This window comes from Hordeum vulgare, chromosome 2H (assembly GCF_904849725.1).
Source record: "Hordeum vulgare subsp. vulgare chromosome 2H, MorexV3_pseudomolecules_assembly, whole genome shotgun sequence".
Lineage (NCBI taxonomy): Eukaryota > Viridiplantae > Streptophyta > Magnoliopsida > Poales > Poaceae > Hordeum > Hordeum vulgare.
In genome coordinates, this window is record NC_058519.1 from 586,864,932 (window position 1) to 586,879,975 (window position 15,044).

The 15,044-nt window shown below is 46.3% G+C and overlaps 2 protein-coding genes across 2 annotated transcripts; one reads left to right on the forward strand and one right to left on the reverse strand.

Annotated features, from left to right (window-relative positions):
* The first annotated feature begins 1,468 nt into the window (after positions 1-1,468).
* Positions 1,469-7,791, forward strand: LOC123427474 (homeobox-leucine zipper protein ROC4-like). The gene is made up of 9 exons (XM_045111528.1): positions 1,469-1,787; positions 1,916-2,109; positions 2,207-2,324; positions 2,444-3,112; positions 3,208-3,309; positions 3,407-3,634; positions 4,992-5,154; positions 5,250-5,623; positions 6,952-7,791. The coding sequence occupies exons 1-9, from the start codon at positions 1,650-1,652 to the stop codon at positions 7,306-7,308; spliced, it is 2,343 nt and encodes a 780-aa protein (XP_044967463.1). The 5' UTR covers positions 1,469-1,649; the 3' UTR covers positions 7,309-7,791.
* Positions 7,792-8,357: 566 nt separating this feature from the next.
* On the reverse strand, positions 8,358-13,161 carry LOC123427476 (replication factor C subunit 4). Its single transcript, XM_045111529.1, has 7 exons — positions 12,928-13,161; positions 12,727-12,833; positions 12,540-12,641; positions 10,772-10,967; positions 9,171-9,299; positions 8,895-9,089; positions 8,358-8,815 (listed from the first exon to the last, which is right to left on the reverse strand). Exons 1-7 carry the CDS (start codon positions 13,096-13,098, stop codon positions 8,708-8,710), a joined length of 1,008 nt encoding a protein of 335 aa, XP_044967464.1. The 5' UTR covers positions 13,099-13,161; the 3' UTR covers positions 8,358-8,707.
* Between the last annotated feature and the right edge of the window lie 1,883 nt (positions 13,162-15,044).

The following is a 15,044-nucleotide window of genomic DNA, read 5'->3' on the forward strand; positions in this document are numbered from 1 at the left end:
TGTAAAGTTGGAGTTAATTGCATTCCTACCACCGTCACTCTTCTTTTAAAAAAACAGAGGACAGACAAATCATTATGCAATGTGAAACCTGGATTACAGTTTATATAATCTGGACTCCAAACATGTCCACCTAGATTATTTTTACAAACCAGATTATTTAATCTATCTTTATAATCCAGATTATCATAATGCACTGTGGTTCCAAACAGAACCTTAGTTCCAAAATAAGTGACTAAAAAAATGACTCTACTTTTTACTAAAGTTAGTATAGAAATAAGTCATTTTTGTGTCATTTATTTTGAAAAGAAGGAAGTACAGTTTAGTATAAAGTTAAGACAATTATTTTAAAACGAAGGAAGTATCTCGTAGCTAAGATGGGAAAAAGAGAGTATGAAGTATGTAGTATGTAAATATTTTGAACTGCACTTCCAGGTTGAGTATATGATATATCCGCAGAATAAAACATCTTGAGGGTTGGGTATACGTGTAGTATACACTCCCTTCACGGAGGTCGTAATGTATTTTTTTTTTAATAGAGCGTGTGTATTACTTACGGTATGGAGTATGTTAGGGCGGAGCAGGCCACCGGGCACTTCACCCCTCACCCCCATCCCATCGAGCCACGACAGACGCGCGTGACACGAGCAGGTCGCGCGCGCCTCGCCGCCTGATCCGACGCGACGGGTCAGCCCCGTCCCTCGTCTCGCAAGCCGCAAGCACAAGGCTGTCGTCCACCTCCATCGGCCCGCAGGCCTGCACCACCTCGGTTCCTGCCCCGTCCGGCGCCTCTCCTCTCGCCTGTGGCCTCCCTCGCTTGAGCACGTGCACCAACAAACAAGTGCATCGTGTACGCCCCGCCTCGATCCCTACGGCCAGCAGCGTCGTGCGTGACACCGTGACAGCGTCGCCGCCGTGGCAGGGGTCACTCCGTCCCCGCTGTCGCTGTGACTTACGGTGGCCGTGGCAGGCACCGACACGGCCCCGGCAGAGTTCTCTTTTGATCCCACCCGGCCGGCCGGTAGGGTCGACGCCCCTCATCTCTCCGTGCGGAAAAAGAAGGAGGGGACAGACTGACGAGCCAGCAGCAGATCGGCCAGCGAAACAAGTGCAAAAAGGCGGGAACGGGGATCCGATACGGCAACAAGCGGACAAACGCAGCGCAGAGAGGGTTTCGCCATTGCCATGCAAACCCCGACCCACTTTGACCGCCCCGCCCCGTCCCGTCCGTCCGTCCGTCCACTCCCACGCCGCTCCACGTTCTTCCCCTCGAATGCGACGAGTACCTCGCCAGTCCACGGGGTGCTTCGCCTGCCGACCCATCCCATCGCCCATCAGCCATCTTCTTGGCCAAGCTTTCGGCGCGGGTCATCTCACCTCACACCGCCCGCTGCTCTTCCTCCTTCCCTTCCCTATGCCTGCGCTGCTCTGCTCCGCTCCGCTCCGGTCCTATATTTTAATGGAAGAATATCGGGGGAAGGCGTGAGGGAGTGGTTGAACTGAAAACCGGTTGACGCTCGACGCAGCAGCAGCGTGGCGCCCGAGAAGCACGCGGTTCACTGCGCTGCCGCAGGCTTTTTCTCCCCCCGGCTGGCTGGCTGGCTTCTTGGCTCGACCGCGCTCGCTCGCTTCCCCTCCCATCCCATTCCCACATGCCCACGGAAAAGGGAATGGCCGCCTTCTGGGGTTTCTTACAGGACGACGGCGGCGGACCTGCGCCCGACATGAACGAGTTCCCCTACTACTCCGCCGCCGACCTCGCGTCCTGGCCGCCTTCCTCCCTCGCGCCGGTACGCGCCCCCTTCTTCTTCCTCCACCTGCTGCTTGGGGTTTCTACTTCGCGTGGTCCGGTCCGGCGATTGCCAAAGGCGTGCCTTTTCTTTAATTTCCTTGATCCCTCTCCCGTGGCTAACCGCAGGCCGGCGCCGTCGTGAAGGCGGAGAGCGGGAGCCCGTCGATGATCGACCACCTCCACGCCGTCTCCGGAGCCGATTTCGGCGGCGGCGGCGGCGAGGACGACGAGGTCGCGCCGGAGCTCGGCCAGCAGCGCCTCGAGCGCAAGAGGCCCCCCCACGGCCGCCACACGCCGCAGCAGATCCAGGAGCTCCAGGCGTACGCGCACGTCCCCACCCATACATACATCAAAATAAGTTGATGCCGTGTCCGCTTCTTTGATCATGCTCATGCATGCCGGTGTTCATCGGTGCAGGTTGTTCAATCAATGCCCCCACCCCGACGAGAAGCAGCGGGCGGCGGTGGGCAAGAGGGTCTGCCTCCGGCCGAGCCAGGTCAAGTTCTGGTTCCAGAACCGCCGCACGCAGATCAAGGTAATTATCCAATTTAATCTAATCGAGCGCTCCAACACTCTCGGTCCTTTACTTGGTTTGCGCGTCGAGTGCCATTGTTGGCAATGCTGATTCCTCTCTGTGGTGGTTGATCTTGCAAGAGGGAATCGCTGCAGCACGAGAACAAGCAGTTGAGGGAGGAGAACGGCAAGCTGCGCGCCGAGAACTTGTCCCTCCGGGAGGCGATGACGCGTCCGGTGTGCGGCTGCTGTGGTGGCCCGGTCCCGGCGATGCTTGAGGACTCGCCGTCCCTGGAGGAGGAGCGCCTGCGCGTCCAGAACGCCACGCTCAGGATCGAGCTCAGCCGATCCTGCGCCCTCGCTTCCGCGTTCCTCGGCAGGTCCGTTTCTTCCGTGGCGGCGCCACCCACGCCAGGCTCGCCAGTGGACCGTATTGGCTCAGTGCCGGCGACCACCGTGGCCCACTCGACGGTCACCGAGTTCACGGGCAGTCCCTCCAGCCAAACAGTGGAAATGGCGGTCACGACCATGGCGAAGGCTGGCATCGACGAGTCCGTTTTCCTGGAGCTTGCGACGAGTGCAATGGATGAGCTCGTCAAGATGGCGCAGATGGATGAGCCGTTGTGGATTCCAAATGCCCTCTTGCCCGGTTCCCTTGTCAAGGCGACGCTCAACCATGAAGAGTACTTGAAGACCTTCTCGCCGTCCATAGGGGTGAAGCCTCCGGGGTTTGTATCAGAGGCCTCTAGGGAATCCGGCATTGTAGCCAGTGACGGCAGCTTCGAGCTTGTGGAGACTCTGTTGGATGAGGTTGTCCTCGTCTCACCATGCCCCCCATCTTGTTGCTATTGCCTCATTACATGTATGTCTGAACTTACATTGCCTGCTTTGAAATCTTGCTTCAGAGACAGTGGTCCAGTTTCTTCTCGTGCATAATCGCCGAATCATCGACAATCGAGGAGATCTCTACTGGAGCTGCAGGAAGTAGAGATGGTGCATTGCTGCTTGTGAGTGTCGTGTTGATCAGTCTCTAGTGTCCATATGCACGTCTTATAGTTACTTAACTGTACTCGCATCTAAGTGTTTCGTCTATCATTGCAACAGATGCAGGCAAAGCTGCAGGTTCTTTCACCTCTTGTCCCTATCAGGGAGGTCACCTTTCTCAGGTTCTGCAAACAGTTGGGTGAGTGTTTATGGGCTGTAGTGGATGTTTCCATTGATGGGTTGGTGATGGAGCAAGGCCTTGCCGTGGCATCCACCGCTGCAAATATGAAGTGCCGGAGGCTGCCTTCTGGCTGTGTGGTGCAAGAAATCCCCAATGGCTTCTGCAAGGTACACCATCCAGTCTACATTAACTTGTTCACATCATGTTCTTAGGTTGGCAATTGAAAGCAATGTTAGCAATGCCTCTGTGTTCATTGATCAGTAACAGCTATGCTATTTATTTGCCACTCCTAGTAGGCTACCACCAAAATCAACCGTGCTAGTTCCACCGGTTTACCGCTCTATGCATACGGTGATCATCAGCTAGCTTATTGCAAAATGCATGTTTGTTCCAGATCTGCATGACCGCATGAGAATGTTCTTTTCACAGTTTTTTTTTTTTTGGTTTAGTGCGTTATTGAGTGATCACGGTGCAGTATAGTACTCACAAGCCAATAGGGTACGCTCAGTTTTTTCAATAGATTTAGTAACTGCGGTTGCTAGCCCACCACCTCAAGTTAGGTGATCTCTTGTCGGCACAGAGAGGGTAAACAAGTGATTTGTGAATAATTAACTGGATTTATAATCCACTATTTCTTCCCTAGCATGCGCCTTTTCTTAGTTTAATCTCGGGTCCAATTCTTGAAGCGAAAATCCTATACTAACTGCCCACAATACATATCATCAATTTGTCTCATCGTCGAGAATTTAAGATCTTGACCACGTCGTCTATTATTTGTCTTCATGGAAGATACTTTTAGTCTTTGAAAGAGGAAGCTTCAGTTATTTTTTGCACATCTAATTCACATATATCAGCTTTTTTTCGTGCTATCTGTCCATAAGTTGACAAGGGTGCTAGACTGCTAGTTATTTATTTTATGGGTTTCATTATGGCTGTCATTCGTGTGGCGTATCACAAAGGCCAGGCATGTGAAGAAGGATCAGCTGTTCGTATATCAATCATATTGTGTGATTCCGTGTTTATCTTCCCTTCATTGACTCATCGTTTGCTAATTAGATGCAACCAACAGTGTGGGAAAATGTGTCAAATTGTAGTTTTATTGGAATGTAATCATTCAATACATGTTACTCCATCCGTTCCTAAATATAAGTCTTTGAAGAGGTTTCACTAGAAGACTGCATACGAATGTATATAGACATACTTTAGAATGTACATTCATTCATTTTACTCCGTATGTAGTTACTTAGTGAAATCTCTAAAAAGACTTATATTTAGGAACGGAGGGAGTACAATGTAGGAGTTCATGATAGGTAAGTATCTTGAGATAGGATTAGTCTAAATTATTCTCTTTTCTTTTTCATGTTCAATTACTTGGCCAAAATATTTCAGCAAAACGTAAAAACATGATTTGCTTGCACTAGTGTACCTGACACTAGTAGAATTGCACTGCAGAGCTTGAAAATGCTTTTGGGCATGCAGTCATGCACTTAGGTGCTAACAGATGCAGTTGAATATACACTGCAGGTTACATGGGTTGAACATACAGTATATGACGAATCCTCCATTCACCAGCTCTACCGGCCTCTCCTTCGTTCTGGCCTTGCCCTTGGCGCAGGGCGTTGGCTTTCTACGCTACAGCGTCAGTATGAGTGCTTGGACGTTCTCATGCCGAAGCAAGACGCATCAGGTATGGAAATATGATAATGTCAGCACCTATGTGGCATGCTTTGCATCGTATTGCTTCCTTAGGATTAAAATTGCAATGCGCCACATATGCCACAGATGCCATGTTGGAAGGATCACGGAGCTTGCTGAGGTTAGCAGAGAGGATGATGGAGAACTTCTGTGCGGGGGTGGGCGCATCTTCTGCTGAATGGAGCAAACTGGATGACTTCACGGGGAGCATTGGGGAGGATGTGCGTATCATGGCACGTAGGAGTGTGGATGAACCAGGGGTGCCACCTGGTGGTGTGGTGGTGTGTGCTGCCACATCGGTGTGGATGCTTGTAACACCCAAACGGCTTTTCAACTTCCTGTGCAATGAGGGAACGCGTGCTGAATGGGACATCCTAAGCAGGGGTGGCTCTATGCAGGAGGTGACAAAAATCTACAAGGGGCAACTGAATGGCAACGCTGTATCTCTACTTAAGGGCACTGTGAGTATTATCTATCACTTCGCCTAGTTAGTTGTTGCTCCTTCTATGCTTATTAGAAACATTGCGTGTTTAATTGACTAGTAGTCGAGAGGCTTTTCAGCGATCTAGAAGCTGAGCCCATTCAGTGCTGTAATCTTGGGAACAATGCATCACTTTCAAGCTTTCGAGATTTGAGAAGATAACAACACATATACCTAAAACGTGTTACTATGCTCCGAATGTTTGTTCAGAAGGTATAACAAGTGTATGTATGGGTAAGGCATGGTTAATACTGAGCATGGTGACAAATAAGTGTGAAATTGAGAGTTATAGGGCGTGTTTGGTTAGAGGCCTGGCTAGTGTGCCTGAGAAAATAAGGTGCCTGAAAAGAGCCTGGGATGATGCAAAAATTTGCCTGGCCAGGCTAGCCTGCTACTCATGTGTTTGGTTCCTGTCCTCGCCTGGCTGATGTGATTTGACTGCTTAAAGTATTAGAAAAATAGATGTACAACTAGTTCTAGACATAAACTAGACATATATTCGAGGAAGACCATAAGATGTTTTCACCAGTCTATTGACTATTCCAAAACTAAAGTAGATGTACTTTTAGGACTCATGCAGTCATGCTTGAATTACTACAGTTATACACAAAATCATGAAATTTACTAGTGTACTATGTTTATCAATAAAAGTACTCGACATAAATGACTTGTATAATTTTGTAAGTTTTTTTCCCCTCAGGCACGCACCCAAATGTGTCGATTTGTAGTACAAGAAAACAGCAAGAGACTGACGGTAGTAAGTAAATCAGGATGTCCTCTGGTATCTAAGTTCTATTCCGAAATCAAATTAGGTGTACTTTTAGGATTCATGCAGTCAAGCTGGCATTACTACAGTTGTACACAAAATCATGAAATTTACTACTCCCTCCGTCCCAAAATAAGTGTCTTAACTTTGTACTAGCCCTAGTATAAAGTTGTACTAAGCTCAGAGACAGTTATTTTGGGACGGAGGGAGTAGTATGTTTGTTATCGGTGGAAGTGCTCGAAATCAAGTCTCTAAACAATAATGGTCGGACATGTTTTTTCTTTTGAAAGAATTCATGCAGTCAGCTGGAGACATATGAAGACGGCAAGGGAATTCTTTGTTCTAAATCTGTGTAAACTCGTCTAGTTTCTATGAGCATCTATTGTGCCATTTTGGGTCTTGGTCATAAGCATCATCATTGGCAGAATGTTTTCGGCTTCAGGATGTTAATCGTGCATGATTTGTGTGACTATTCTTCCTGTGCTCCCTTTTTTATTTATTAACCTCAACCCTAAATACTGTCTAATTTTTACATGGTATAGGCCCCAAACACCCACCAGGACAGCAGCATTCTGGTCCTACAGGAGACCTGCATGGATGCATCCGGCTCGATGGTGGTGTACACCCCTGTGGACATCCCGGCAATGCGCCGTGTCATGGGCGGAGAAGGTGACCCGGCGTCGATCATGCTCCTGCCATCCGGTTTCGTCATTCTGCCTAGCGTGCCTGGCGACGACGGTGGGCACAAGGCATGCGGCTCCCTGCTCACCGTGGCGTTCCAGATACTCGGGAGCAGGCAGCCCACTGGGAAGCTCACCGTGGAGTCGGTGCAGACCGTGGGCAGCCTCATCTCCTGCACCATCAACAGGATCAAGACGGCGCTGCGCTGCGACGCCTGAGCTTCGGGAGATGGGGGGACTTTTTGGCGTTGGAGGGAGCGGCCGGCGATGGGTCTCGAGTCGAGAACGAACCGCGAAAATAGGAGCGTGGCCTTTGCTAGGTGGTAAGGACCGGGCTGGGCAGGTCCTTAGCACAGAGCAATGGTGGTGGTTCGGGTATTGACTCGCAGTTCTCTCCCATGACATTCGCATTTTGGACAGACAGTAAGAGCTTAACCACAGAGCAATGGTGGACTGGTAGGTAGTGTTGGTAGCTATGAGGTTCCATGTTTTGGGGATGGCAAGATGTGATGCTTTCTGCAGGAACTCGCTCAGAATGGTCATGTCCCGCCGTTGGTCATATGTTCGGTCTCCTTTTGAGCAAGTCTTTAGGTTCCGGGGGTGTCATCTGGCAAGCAATCAGTCATCTACTAGTCTACTAGAAAGAATCAACTTTGCTATGTTAACTTGCAAGATTATCAGATCAATCTGCAGTTTACTTTATCATGATGTCATCTGACATTCAACATCGTTGTGCACTGACGCTAAGATGAGAACGCAGAATAGCTGTAAACTCTGGGACGTGGAGTTTCTACTCTCGGCTCAATGTGCCTAACCGAAAAATAGTACTCCCTCTGTCCCATAATGTAAGGCTTTTTTGACACTGGATGAGTGAGTAACGAAAATCAAGAAAGTATGAACACTTTTGGCAACAAGCATTGCTGAATTTTCTACATACGCGTAAATGTTCATAAACCTAATGCTCTGGGCAAAAAAAATTCAAAATCAATGCTCCAAAAAAGCAATTTTGGAGTGCTGATTTTTTTATTTCTCACCAAACCTCCACAAATGTGATTTCATCACGGAAATTTGCTGTCAGAAAACAAAGCAACGTTTGTTGTAAAAAAATCATTTTTTTTCTTTTTCCCTATTTTTGGATTTTTACTGTTCACAGCAAGAGCATTTGGGCTCAGGATTAGAAGACCACTTTTGCAACTCTGCTCGTAAGTTCGGACAGTTGGACTGTAAAATTCAGAATGAAAATAAAATGCAAGGAAATGATGGATCCATTTTCTGCCAATCCATAATTGATATGCAGTTGACTTGGATAACTGACTGTTCCTTCATGATGCTGGTACGACAGCGCAATAGACTAAGAAAGACCAGAAAAAACCATAGATTAGTTCCGAGATACAGCAGCCCGTGAACCACCAATGGCTGGGCCAAAAGCAGTCGCGCTACGAGGACTCGGTCTCCTCACTAGTCACTACAGGCTACAACTACATCTCCGATGCGAAATAAACATAAATAGTTCACTTCAGCAAAGAAAGAACTATCTTACACACTGAGATACCACGACATAGGGATAAACAGGCTATGCATCACCACACTGTTAACTGACGTCAGCGCAGCTGCAGTATTAGGCCTTTGCTGTTTCTCTCACTAGAGCAAACTTGGCCAGAAGGCCAGAAAGCTGAAGGAATGACCCAACGCCATCACAGATCCTCATGTGAGCAAATCCTGTTTCCTGCACGAACAAACATGAAAATTTAGTTGGTGGGATAAATCAGAAGGGACAATGGCATAAACAACAAGGCTGGGTTTACCTTAAGCAACTCCAGCTTCAGAAATTCAGCCATGTCATAATTCTTGATGACACGGAAGAGAGTAGTGATTATGTCGGTAGGAGAGTAGCCCAAATCATAGAGTTGCTTTAGGCCAGAGCAGGCCTCATCAAACTTCCCATCGAGTACATTTTTCACCATACTCTTGACATGCAAGGGATGTGGTTGATCGCATACCTAGAACCGGTTCATTGTTAGTGCTGATTGAAGAGGTATTGCAGAACTCAGATGATGCAGAATGAGATAGCTTGTGCCTACCTTGAACACATTTTCTTGATTAACAAAACGAAACCCACTAACTGTAGCTTGCAAATTGTTCAGAGCTTGCCTCATGTCACCATCAGCAGTAAAAATGATGGCTTCAAGACCTTCTGGCACATAAGGGACCTTCATTGAACAAGAATAGATATGTTAGATACAGTTAAACCAGTGCACCCCAGAACTAACAAACAGAATATTATTTAGGGGTGTTCGGATCACACCCTAGTTTCAAGGATTAACAAACTTTCAGGCAATAAGAACAAATATAGTGATATCAAGATGATCAAATGGATTTCAACACAACAAAATAAAAATAAAACGGAAATTTACTGAAAACAACTGGGAGTTGCCTGTTTGAAGTCTTGCAGGTAAGCAAGCTCCTGGAGAGGTTTCATATTGACCATCCTTGTTACCCAATTGGCAGAATAATAAGTTTATCAATCAAACGACTTGGTCTTTTGAACATTTTAGTAAGACACTGAAAAATGGAAGCCTGGATGCTCCTTTTATTAAAAAAAAAACAATTTAGGATGACAAAATAGGATATGCACCACTTGACTCGACCAGTCAGAGCCTCAAAGTACATGCAGTGAAGTAGTTAAGCGGGTACTTTTTAAGACCGAACTGACTTATCCTCATGGGATAGACTAAGCGTGTGCTTTTCTTTAACCATCAGTTCACAATAACGTCCACTCCACATGCACTAGCTGTCATACAATCTTAATTAACTGGTTCTGAAAATAACAACCTCTTGAGCAAGAACACTCAAGTAGCATTAAAATATTTAACTGAGCCAATTACTTAATATTAGGATTTAGGAATCAGAAGCATTCACGGTTAAATAACATATCGGCAGCAAAGGCTACATGATCAGGTAAGAATTAAGAGCAGTAGTCAAGCCACCAAATTGTGACACCAGCAAGATGCATATCTCAATTGCTCATGGTGGTTGGAATTGATACCCTAAATTACAGCTACTTGATATCAGCATCCCAAGTAAGCTCTCCAACTAGGAAATACTTCTTCACAATACCAAACTAAGCCTGTTCTATTAAGGTACCCTTTAATTCTTGTGCGGTTGTAGTTCTGCTTTTCCAGCTAGTAAAGAAAAAGGCTAGTTTCGTTTTCCTTTAACTGTGGAAGGCGACTATCACCTGAGTACTCAATATAATTAGTATACATGTATTAAGATCACTATGCAGAGATAAAAAGCACGGTGAAAGGCTAAAAGTGAATGGCAAGCGATATTAGAAGAAAATTAATACAGGCAAACATATCCTCAATGCTATAGAAAATAACAAAACATATGTAGGGTCATGTATCTGAAAGGGGTTCTCTTGTAATCTTTAGTTAGTGCCAAAGCACCTTAAATTAATAATAACTCAAGGTGGTTGGAACATTATGCATATGAGATCCCCCTGTAAGGATTTCAGCAGTTCACATGGATAAAAACATCCAGGAGTCCAAATTGGACAGTTATGGTTACATAAACAAAGCAGTTAAGTACCAGCTTGATCTTCTAGCTAAGGCAACAGAGACAGCACCCTCTATAGCTAAGTTCTTGCAAAGTTGCAACTGCCAGAGCTACTAAACATTACCTTTTCAGCAGCCACCACGACCATAAGGCGGCCAAGGATCTCCTGATCTGAAAGCCTCGAGAACCGGACAATAGCACATCGACTTTGGATGGGTTCAATGATTTTAGATGAAGTATTGCATGCAAGAGCAAATCTTGTGGTGTTGGAATAAATCTCCATGGTTCTTCTCAGTGCTTGCTGTGCCCCTGTTGTCATGCTGCACATAGTAAACAGAAATTAAAAAATAGTTACCAATACCACTGAACAACATTTTGAGCTATAACTCGAGCTCTTAAAAATATTGTAATACTACACTTGCGGATGGAGTTGCCACCTATACCATGTGTTACTGTGATGATAAACATTTTGGTGCGATAATCATATCAGAGTGTTTGCTTTTTGGGGTGATGTCCATTGACATTTCCACTTGTATTCTGTTTAGGGGCGATTGACATGTCTGTGTATTCAGCAAGCTCTGATGAGTGGGCCCATCATGTAAGATTTTCTATCAAATGAGACGTTTGGGCTATATGAAGTTGTGATTCTGAGTAATTCACTACTTCCTCCGTATCAAAATATAAGACGTTTTTTTATACTAGATTTTGGAGTTTGTATATTTTGTGGCAATTGTGTTGAGTACTGTCCAACAAGTTGTTTATCAATGACTGAAGAATATGAACTTTCTACCTATTATTGTCATGAATTGAATAAAGTCGGTAACCAATCTCCATAACGGGAGATTACACAATTCAAACAATTAGGAATTCGTCTGAAAGTAAATAGTATCAAAAAACGTCTTATATTTTGATACGGAGGGAGTATTATCTTTAATATATACATGTAGGGTTTCCCCTGCCTATTTTCATAGAAAAATACGATAAGTCGATAACCTCTATCTAGTTCATTGTAATGCAGGCCTGTCATTGGTTCACAATCCAGTATGAATCATACCATTCTCAAATGTGAAACCAACCGACGGTGAGCTATCAACAAGGTCACTGGCAGGGACGGATTCAGGGGGGGGAGACCCCCCCTGACGATTCCTTCCCCCCTCGATAGCAATCATGATTTTGGCTAATTACGCATGTTTCCATTCGTGTTCGCCCCCCCCTATTAACCGCTAACGTGTTACAGGCCAGAAGCCCAAAACCCAGACAGAGATTTTAAAAAAAAGCCCACCGTTGAAGACAAGGGACTAGCACCCACGCGTGGCACAGTTATGATCTAATCGCTTTCCCTAAAAAACTCTAACCGCTTTGTTTCCTAGCCGGCAGTCGCAGCCTCCTGCGATCGAAGCGACGCTGCACGCCTGGGTGCAGCCTCCTGGTTATTAACATCAGATTAGTTTGTGTCTTTCAAGTACAGAAGTAGAACCGTAGAAATTACAAACATCAGCACTAAATCAGGAATAGATTTGTGGACAGATTGTATGTTCAGTTTCGTATTTCTCAAAAAAAGTTAGTTCAGTTCTAAGAAATTAGAGCGAAGAAACTAGCAGACAAGTTCAGTTTTGACAAATTTATGTAAACATTGGTTTTCATACTCTAAAGCTGAAGTTAAGTTAATAGATATGTAATATTCATTCGGATCGTTCGACGGTGTGAATATTTCAGTCATATATACTAGTTTATAGTATTCAATATGCAATGCCTTCTATGATTTAAGTGCTTCCAGTTCTTGCCCCCCCCCCCCCCCCCGCCATCTGAAATTCCTGGCTGGTCACTAGTATTTCCTTTTGTTTCTCGAGCTACCACCAAGGCCTGGCTCCCAGTCTGGGGATGGCATTTACCTGTCAGCCTCGTCCAGTATGACGATCTTGTGCCGTCCCGGCGGTAGTGTGACCTTCTTCTGCGCGAACATCTTTATCTTGTTCCGCACCACATCAAGCCCCCTGCAAAAGCACGGATCGACCATCACACGACCAATTCATACAGCCACGAACCGACGGTACAAAATCATGTCACGGCAGCAGCAACCTGTCGTCCGAGGCGTTGAGCTCGAGCACGCCCTCTCGGTAGCTGGGCCCGAGCATCTCGTGGGCCAGCGCCAGGATGCTCGTCGTCTTCCCGGTCCCCGGAGGCCCCTGGCGAAAAAATACATGGGAGTAGAGGAGACGGGGGTGAGCTTTCCGTGTTGCGAGGGTGCGCGCGGAAGGTGTTCGAGGAAATGGCGCTTACGGAGAGGATGAGGTTGGGCATGTTGCCGTCGCGGGCGATGACCTCGAGGCGGCTGACGGCGTCGGCGTTGCCGACGACATCCGCGACGCGGCTAGGGCGGTACTTCTCCACCCACGGGATGTCGTACGTGTCGGCGGGGGCGGGGGCGGCGGCGGAGGAGGAGGAGGCCATGGCGCTGGGGTGGGTTGAGCGGAGGGAGGGAAAACCTTGCGGTTGTGGAGGGAAAAGTGGGGAAATTGCCGAGCCAGCGGCGCGCGAGGGTTTTCATTTCGGCCCTCGGTCTCGGTCGCTTTCAAGACGACCACCCGAGTGGACGGCTGCGATCGACTACACGATTCTGGGCATTTTTATATTGATACAAACAAATATATTGTTTTTTTTTGTGTGCCGGAAAACAAATACTCCCTCCGTTCCTAAATATAAGTATTTTAAGCGATTTCACTATGGACTACATACAAAACAAAATGAGTGAATCTACACTTTAAAGATGTCTATATACATCCGTATGTAGTCCTTTAATGAAATATCTAAAAAGACTTATATTATGGAACGGAGGGAGTATATTGTTAAAACAAAGGGGACTGATAAGCGTTGGCCCCTGAACGTGTGATACGCGTCCACCACCTCGACACCCGTTGGATTCATACGCGGACAGCATACGATCGATCTCGTATTCTCGTGTCCAGCAACAACGGTTTTTGTTGCACAAACATTTATAACACAGATTCTGTTACATATTTCTGTAACAACGGCTTTGTTGCAAAAACATTTATAACATAGATTGTGTTGTAGATTTCCGCAACAACGACTTTGTTGCAGAATCATTTATAACAAATATTGTGTTGCATAATTTTGTGCAACAAAGGTTGCGTTACATTTTTTTTGTAACACACGTTGTGTTGTGGATTTTTTTTTAACAAAGATATTGTTGCAAAAACACCACCCATGTTGCGTGCCTCGAGTGCGTCATTGCCGGCCGCAACATAGCAATAGCGTTGTCGTTCCTGATCATGTGCAGAAGCACACGGATAGTGAGACCTCGCGTGAGAAGAAACTTGAAGGGAAGGCTGACATGGGCCTACCTCGCCGGTGAACGATGGTTGCCGGCGCGGGTCGATGGCAAGCACGGACGTGTGTGTGTGCGCGCGTCTCGGCGACTGGCTAGCTCGGGTGCGCAGCAGCGTTGCAACCAGTGAGGGCGGTGTTGCTATCGGAATTGCTTGGATGTGGCACACACTGATCAAGGGAAAGAAAAGATCGGTTGGGGAAAAGATAAGATAGGAACACATGTCAAGTATTGAAGGTGATGGATGCCGAGTGCTGGATCTGTTGGCTGATGGGAATAGTTTCCCTAAAACAAATATATACTTGGGCCAATTCCATTTCCCCCTAACTTCGTCTCGAGCCATCTTTATCCCTAATAAAAAACAGTGCTCAACTTTGCCCCTCTTTCGTTAGATGGCGTTATGTAAATACCCTTCGTGTCATTTTCGTCCGGTCAAAGTGGTTTGACCGTTATCGAGACATTTCCTCGACATAGTTTTTCTATTGGAAATATGCCCTAGAGGCAATAATAAATTAATTATTATTATATTTTTTTGTTCATGATAATCATTTATTATTCATGCTAGAAATGGTATTGATTGGAAATTAAAATACATGTGTGGATACATAGACGACACACTGTCCCTAGTAAGACTCTCAAGGACTAGCTTGTTGATCAAAGATGGTCAAGGTTTCCTGACCATATACATGGGATGTAGTTTGATAACAAGATCACATCATTAGGAGAATGATGTGATGGACAAGACCCAAACTATGAACGTAGCATATGATCGTGTCCCTTTATTGATATTGTTTTCTGCATGTCAAAGTGTCTGTTTCTATGACCATGAGATCATGCAACTCCCGGACACTGGAGGAATAACTTGTGTGTGTCAAACGTCACAACGTGACTGGGTGACTCTAAAGGTGTTGTACAGATATCTCCTAAGGTGTCTGTTGGGTTGGCATGGATCAAGGCTGGGATTTGTCACTCCGTGCGACGTAGAGGTATCTCGGGGCCCACTCGGTAATACAACATCACAACAAGCCTTGCAAGCAATGTGACTAAGGAG

Excerpts from the sequence above, each read along its gene's own strand:
- LOC123427474 (XM_045111528.1), top strand. The coding sequence starts at position 1,650 with ATGCCCACGGAAAAGGGAATGGCCGCCTTCTGGGGTTTCTTACAGGAC. Across the intron at positions 3,310-3,406 it reads GAGATGGTGCATTGCTGCTT|ATGCAGGCAAAGCTGCAGGT; the intron begins GTGAGTGTCGTG and ends TCATTGCAACAG. Across the intron at positions 5,155-5,249 it reads GCCGAAGCAAGACGCATCAG|ATGCCATGTTGGAAGGATCA; the intron begins GTATGGAAATAT and ends CATATGCCACAG.
- LOC123427476 (XM_045111529.1), bottom strand. The coding sequence starts at position 13,098 with ATGGCCTCCTCCTCCTCCGCCGCCGCCCCCGCCCCCGCCGACACGTAC. Across the intron at positions 12,834-12,927 it reads TGCCCAACCTCATCCTCTCC|GGGCCTCCGGGGACCGGGAA; the intron begins GTAAGCGCCATT and ends TTTTTTCGCCAG. Across the intron at positions 9,090-9,170 it reads ATCAAGAAAATGTGTTCAAG|GTATGCGATCAACCACATCC; the intron begins GTAGGCACAAGC and ends AACCGGTTCTAG.